Consider the following 7,980-nt stretch of genomic DNA (forward strand, 5'->3'; position numbering starts at 1 on the left):
CAAACAGTAAGTCAATTAGGAGGTGATTTTTAAAATCTATGAATGTAATGATACTGTGTAATTATCAGCCACTGGTTGATAAGAATAACATGTCGTGCATTCATATCATATTCGTATTCTTTCTGTGAACCTGTCAAAAATACAATCTATACTCAGTGTAATATTGGATTGTTTCATCAATAACTTGGTAATATCACTGATTTCCCCTTCCCCCCAAATAAAAATTTCTATTGTGGTATCATAATATATTGAAATTAGATAAAGTAATGACCTTAACCAGAGTTAAAGAATCCTAAGAATTATCCCCAAATCAGTGTCCAAATAAAGAACCGAGGCGTCAAGACAAATATACCATGCAGGAATTGAAGAACTCCAGAGACAATCCAGGCTTATGGTTTGATTTTCTGTTTGTATTTGTAACTTTTCTTTGAATGCTAAAGGAGAAACATAAGTGGAACGATTTCCAAAGTGCTAATGTGTGAATACCTGGAAAGTCCATGATTAGTCATAACGCTTCTATTCTGCTCACACAGTTTCTTCCTACCACAGACATTTGTAATTAGAACAGGGAGTAGTAGCATTACTTACCCCTGGAAAGAATGAATAAATGTCTGATCACAAAGCTCTCCTTACTAGTGAATACATTACAATTTATATTATAGTAATGGACAGGAACCCAAGTCATGGGCTGAGACCCACTGAGCTAGACTTCATGTAAACATGGAACAAAATGTCAGTCTCTGCTCCAAGGAACCCATTACTGTAATGGCAGGTGAGTTTTTGGAGTAAAAGGAAAATGAAGTTCTGTCTAAACAGGGTAAACAATGTCTTCTTTCTGTATTTCAGAATGGCATGGGTTTCACTCCATAAAGATGATTTACTGCGCCCAAAGATACGAAGTGCTTCACGTCTGCCATCCCAAAAACAGAGCAATTATCAAACACCTCCTCTGGAAGAGCTTCAGCGCCTGCTTTGGGCTCACAAACCTTCCACAGGCCACGTGAATGAAGTCTGGCCAAACCTCTTTGTGGGAGATGTGTAAGTGAGACAGTATTCAGTAGAGCCATTCAAAAGGGACCCAACTCAGATAAAAACTAGGAGATAAGTGGGGGCAGGTCTCTGAAATGCAATCCCTTGAGAATGAAAGGTTTAAAAATCAGCTGACAAGGTCTAAACCAGGGGGTGACAAGATCTGGCCTGCAGGCCACATCTGGCCCACTAGGCTATTCTATCCAGCCTGCGGGGCCCCTAAAAAATTGGTAAATTTACATTTATTTGTTCTTGGCTGCCTGTCAAAGCTGACAGGAGCCAGGGGCAGTAGGACCCAGGGGGAGCCCTCAGCAGAACTGAGCGCCCCACCCCCGTCCACCCCCTGCCATTTCACTCTCTTCCTGCCCTCCAGCACCTGACTGCATTACTGGACCAGGGAGCACGGGGCTGTACTGGTACATGTGTATAGGCAGGGGCAGTATATCTCTGTGCAGGCAGGGGTAGAGTGTATATGTGTGTGTGTGTTCACAGGGTGAGTCTCACACACACCCCACCATACATATGCTCCCACACCCTGCCTCACATTGCCATACATACAGACCCCCACACCCACACCCCCTCATACACCCTAGCCACCCTCCCCCCACACATCCCATACCCACCCACATCCCCCTACACACCTATATGCACCCCTCACAATATACAAGAGTAAGACTTTATTTTAACCTAGTGTGCAATCACCTCTATGTGCACTTCACAAACACATGTAAATAAGGACAAAAGCATTTTTTGAAATCAAATTAATCCATGCTGTAGATGTTTGCTTTTTAGAATATAATTTGGTATTTTTCTAGTTCTTAAGTTTGCAGAAGGTAAGATTCTGAATGATAGCCAGCATGGCTTCATCGCAGGCAGATCTCGCCTTATCAACCTCATCTCCTTCTATAACCAGGTAACTCACCACCTGGACATGAGAGAGCAGGTTGACATTGTATACCTTGTCTTCCAAAAAGCCTTTGATCTAGTATCCCATGATGTCCTTATGAGAAAATTGGAGGATTGTGGGCTTAACTCCAAGACAGTCAGGTGGGTGAGGAACTGGCTGCAGGATAGGACCCAGAGAGTCATAGTGAAGGGATCTGTGTCATCCTGGCGAGAAATGGGCAGTGGCATCCCACAGGTCCAGTACTTTTCAACATCTTTATTAACAATTTGGTGAAGAGCTCACTGGCAAAGCTCATGAACGACACCAAGTTATAGCGAAGTGTGGTCACATTTGAAGATAATCTACAGATACAGGCAGACCTAGATGGGCTGGCAAGTTGGGTGGATCAGAATCTGATGAAGTTCAATGTTGAGAAATGTCAAGTGATCCACCTTGGGACGAGCAACCCCCAACACACCTACAGGCTTTGTGGCACCACACTGACTAGCAAATGAAAGCAACCTGGGGGTAATAATAGACCACGGTATGAATATGACCCTCCAGTGCAGTGCTGTAGCCAGTGGGGCAAACAGTAATCTAGCATACATCGATCGATGCATCTCCAGCAAAACCAAGGAAGTGATTCTTCCACTCTACTCAGCACTAGTGAGACTGCAGCTGGAGTACTGCATCCAGTTTTGGGCATCACACTTTAACACGGATGTGGACAAGCTTGAGAGAGTCCAAAGAAGAGCCACCCATATGATCAGAGTCTTACACAGCAAGCCATTCCAGGAAAGGCTGAGGGATCTGGGACTCTTCAGCCTGAAGAAAAAAAGGCTGAGAGAGGACTTGGTAGCAGCTTACTGCTACACTAAGGGAGTATACATCAAGGGCTCGGTGAGCAACTGTTCACCAGGGGACCTGAGGGGAAAACTGGGAGTAATGTTCACAAACTCCTGGAAAATTGATTCAGGCTCAACATTAGGAAAAAATTCTTCAGAGTCAGGGTGTCCAGACTGTGGAATAAGCTTCCTCCAGAGGTGGTGCAATCACCTACCCTGGAACTATTCAAGAGGAGACTGGACAGTCACCTTTCTGGGGTCACCTGACCCCCAGTTATCTTTCATGCTTGGTGCAGGGGGCTGGACCCAATTATGTTCCAAGGTCCCCTTCAGCCTTACAATCTATGAATCTATGAAATGGCAAAACCCCTTGCTGAAAGGAGTACTTCTGGGGACAAGGGGAAGGACTTTGGGTGGCATAGGTCAGGGGTTAGGGAGCAGGACTTCCAGTCACAAAACGGAAACCAGGGGGCGGGTACCTGTCAAGGGGCAGGGCTACCCATGTGGCCCTCAACAGCTTGCCAAAAATCAGTAAAGTAGCCCTCCACCCGAAATAATTGCCTGCCCCTGGTCTAAACCCTATGTCTGGCTCAATGGTACTTACGATCCAAGGCAGTGGGGTGGTGAAGGCAGCCTTATACTCCTTCATGCCCCTTCAGTGAACATGGGTCTTTCCTCAGTATTGGTGCATGCATCAGTAGCTCAGCTGAAATGGTGAGAGAGACTGGGGCAGCCGCCCTGGCCTTCTGGTAGCCAGGGTTTGAAGCAGCACAAAAAGAGCCACCACCACATCTGGCAGGTGGCTGTACCATTGCCACAAAGAGTGCAGCAGCCAGTGCTCCCTCATGTACCAAACCTCCCCTGTTATACCGCTGCACTACATCACTATGTGTCAGTGCAGTAGCTAGTACAATTTTGGTGCTCAAACAATATTATTCATCCTGTTTTCCCTTGAGCCATTAGCAGAGCCAGTTGCCTGTAGCAGTGAGCTCTTGATCAATATCTGATCAGCGATATATCTCACCTATACAGACAAAAATCCAAGTCAGTCTTGCTAGTATAGATGGTTGGGAAACATTTCCAATTTCCCCATGAAAATGTTTGGCCAAAAATGAATATTCTCCCCTCCCAACAGCACCCCTCCCCCAAGTTTAGGTTTACAATGAAAATAAATGGTGAAAATGGAAAAATTTCTGCAAAACCTGTATTCTCAAAGAGCCATTTTTACATTAAAAAAGACAATGTTATAGAAAACTCCTGACCAGTTCCAATGGCTAGACAGCACCTAGCACAATTTTGCACTATATTTTTAATCCTTAGAATAACACAGCCACATGGCAGCCCCTTCTTTTATATTTTGTTCAAGGTTTAGGTAGGGCTGCAGAAAGAAAAATGCCTGCAGCACACCCTGAGTAACCCAGCATTCCCTCTTGCAGGTATACAGCTCGTGACAAAGATCAGCTGCAACACATGGGCATCTCCAACATTGTGAATGCTGCCGCAGGCAGATTTCACATCAACACTGGAGCCAAGTTCTACAGAGACCTGCCTGTGGATTACTATGGAATAGAAGCAGATGATGATCCAAATTTTGATCTCAGCATTTACTTCTATCCTGTTGCTAGGTATATAAGAGCTGCACTAAAGTCTCCAAGAGGTAACACCACCAGTATCCATATTATATTACTTTAGCACAAATCAAGTCATCAGCCCAAACCAGTTCCTTATGAGAACTGAAATACCCAATCCACTCAGTGACCCAGATACCACCAGATGCACATAGCTAATCAGATACCACAGCTATCTCATCAGCTATAAAGAGAAGATGAGCAGCTTTGTACTCAGATTTCAGCTCTGCCAAGAGAAGGAGACACACAGTTTTACTCCCTTTGGAATCTATTTCTCTATCCCCTACTCTGCTTACAACCTACTCCTCATAGATGACCAGGTCCAAAACATACTTCCAAGATTTGCACTGATCGCTGTAGGGTTTATATCAGGTCAAGCTCCCAGAATATGGTATTTAGAGATCCAAATTCTGGACTCCAGGACTCAAGCAGAGTGGATGGGTTGTGTACTATGGAGAAAAAACACTGGCAAGAGCTGGTGTGACTACCACTAGATGACAACACAGGGAAAGGGACCTTTTTAAGAGTCATTGTGTTATAATGAGCTGCCTCAATATCTAACAGTTACAAAAATATCTGTGCCTAGTTATTGTGGAGATTCAGTGATCAACAGCCTTCTTAATGGTTCCTATCACTTGTGGAGTTATCTTTCACCGGGGTTCAGATTGAAGCATCAAGAGGCATTAGATTACCATTGCTAAAAAATGTACATGTGTTGTTAGCTCCAGATTACAACTTCCTTCTGTATGGCCATTTCTAAGTTCTTATGTTTAGGAGTAAACATCAGCAGATTTATAGAACCAGAAGTCAAAATTTACGCCCACCTCGTTGCCCCCTCCCATCCCTGACACACATAAGAAAACAGATAGAATTCTTGCTTTCCATAAGCATCTTCTGTAATGCAAGCAAACCAGTGTTGTGCTAGCATAACAATAAGAAGACTAGAAGATATATGCTAGGGAAAATTAATTAAAAAGAACTGGTTTTTTTTCCAAAACTTCAGATGGGTTATCAAGATTGCAAGGAGGTGATAGAAATGTTGCCACTTCCTGTTCAGCTTTGGTCTCTTTACATCCCGTAGTGGAAAGGAGCTTGCATTAACTTTCTGCTAGGACTGCCTCCGAGTCAGCTATCTCTGGAGCCAGAATGCTGTGCCAGAGGTGTAGACTGCACAACAAATCTGGCCTATTAAGTGCAAATCTGTAGTGGAACAATTATTCATTGTGCCATAAAACCTTAATTTTCATGCTCAAAATCCAGTGATCAAAGACTTATATAGAGGACAGCAATGCACCTAAAGCCTTGTTCTGGGTCTGTTATTGTGAATTTTTGCAACAAATATTGGCTTAACAAAAGCAGAGAAATAAGAGCAATTATAAACAGTTGCCTTTGACTTCTTAATGGAAAACTGAGATTCACGTATGTAATCAAAAGCATCAAAGTTCAGTGAAAGACTACTTCCTACTGCAGCTTAGGCTATTTAAAGTTGAAGGTAGTACTGGAGAAGCTTCATGTAGAGGGAGAATCCAGATCACCTTCTGATATAGGGCAAATACTAAACACAAAAAGGGGAGACAATTTTACCCGCAAAGGAAAAGCAAAGTATTGGTGGGTGCATGCATGGACAATGAAAAGGCAAAATTTAAGAAAGTAGGCCCTATTGCTACAAGATAGAAATGCAGTATAGGTACGCAGTAAAAGTAGATGAAGTGTTCACAGCCAGAATGGATATTTTATTCCTCTTCTTATGCCTACTGATAATACTTTGCTGAACTCCCCAAGTCCATCTGGCAGCACGAGTCCTGGGAATGAAAAGAAAGCCAAATTCAAATACATACAATCCAGCTGTTGCTGACATTCATTGTTTTAAAGAGAGGGGAACCATTTGGAATGTATGTGAAAAAGATGCTCTGGAAGCATAATTCCCTGTGCTACAAAAACTTAGCAGTGAAATACCAGAGGTCTGTGTAGATGAAAAGGGATAAGGGATTTGTTATGCACATCATCTAGAAGAAGGGAAAATAAGCTGCATTTATTTAAAATAAGTGATGCAGAACAATATATATGCACCAGGTGGTATGAGATCCATTCATTTAAAAGTCATGATGTAAGAAGGTACTTTTTCTTGATTGAGAAACCATTCAAGAAAATGCCCACATAATTACAGCCAGCTAGCACAATAACGCTTTTTAAAAGGAATTTTATTAACTTACTCATCTGGGAAGATACTGGGTCAAGCTTAAGAATGTACAAAGCAAAAACACACTTTTTAAAAAATAAAAAGTTGGAACTCAAGTCCTTTCTTCTTAGTATGACATGAAAGCTATACTTCTCCTTATACCTGAAGTCAGGCATAAAGCCACTGTACCTCCAGCAGCTTCAACAGGCTTGCTCTGGATTTACACTAGCATAACTAAAGCAGGATAAGGGTTTTGTTTTTAAAGCAATTCCACTGCTTCCCTGATACTAGAACCTAATGATGGACTGCTGTGAGTATTTTACCCCTAAATAGAAACTATTGTCTTTATCTCCTTCTCACCCTACTATTTTGGAGCATGGTGGCTAACGTTCCACCTGTTGACCTCAATGTGCAGAGTTTTCATTACCATACAGAATAAGGGATTCTGAGGCTGCCACATGACCATAATGAACTTTTTGGGCTCATACTCCGCTTGAAAACCACCCATCAGGAGATATGTCACCTTTGGCTTCAACTGACAACATAATGACAGAGCAGCTTGAGAATCCCCATTCTTGGATCAGCAAGATCCAGAAGTGAGATAAATTACTTCCAGATAAATTAATTCATACAGCCATACTAATTTAGATATTTCTAATCTGTGATCCATTACTGAACTTGTTTACGTGAGACAGAAGTCACTAGGAAAGAATGACACTATGAATATTGATTTTGGCCCCTTGCATGGGTCTGTGTGCAATTTGAATTTTTTCAGAATCTAACTAAATTCAAATACAAATCTGCATATTTTGATAAAGTCTGTGGTGGGAACAAAAGTAATTTGTAAACACAGATGAGAGAAGGTTATGGAAAATTATTAGACTAACAACATGCAAACAGAAAGTTTTGCAAATAGAGAATTTTTCTGTTATTGATCTCTGAACATATTTAAAACAGGCAGATGAAAAACCATCCATTAACTCATTGAAGTGTAAGGCATATATAGAAGGCCTTACTTTGAGCACTGGATGGGTATAAATGCAAAAGCTGATCTCATATTAAAGAAGGCAGGGTGGCAATTGCTTTAACTGGGGTGCAGACAGAAGTGACATTTCTTGTACAATTGGCCTCCTGAAAGTGCTCTATACCCATGCCATGACAGAAGTGCATGACTACAGAAGTGTGTGGCTGCTTAAAAAGTGACCAACCACGTGACAAATTAACCCTCATCTAATGAGGGATCAGATGAAGGTGCTCCCAAGTGGAGTGCCTTAGGGAACATGTGTCAGTCCCTCATGCATCAGGGCTATCTGCAGGAAGGGAAGGGGAGAAGGGAGAAGAGGAAGCTGCAGGCTGGGGTTTGCCAAGCTTGAGATGGGGGATGGTGTGGATTGGAGCCGTCCCACCTTGTGG

The 7,980-nt window shown here is 42.5% G+C and overlaps 1 protein-coding gene across 1 annotated transcript in view; it reads left to right on the plus strand.

Moving 5' to 3' along the window:
• The window catches only part of LOC109287138 (dual specificity protein phosphatase 13-like), a 27,703-nt gene that overhangs the window by 2,149 nt on the left and 17,574 nt on the right, over positions 1 to 7,980 (plus strand). The window contains exons 2-3 of the mRNA XM_019502101.1: positions 847 to 1,038; positions 4,197 to 4,417. Coding sequence (XP_019357646.1) covers positions 847 to 1,038; positions 4,197 to 4,417 — 413 coding nt within the window. The remainder of the gene's footprint in view (positions 1 to 846; positions 1,039 to 4,196; positions 4,418 to 7,980) is intronic.

Source organism: Gavialis gangeticus, unplaced genomic scaffold (genome assembly GCF_001723915.1).
Source record: "Gavialis gangeticus isolate Ggan-Ray unplaced genomic scaffold, GavGan_comp1, whole genome shotgun sequence".
NCBI classification, from domain to species: domain Eukaryota; kingdom Metazoa; phylum Chordata; order Crocodylia; family Gavialidae; genus Gavialis; species Gavialis gangeticus.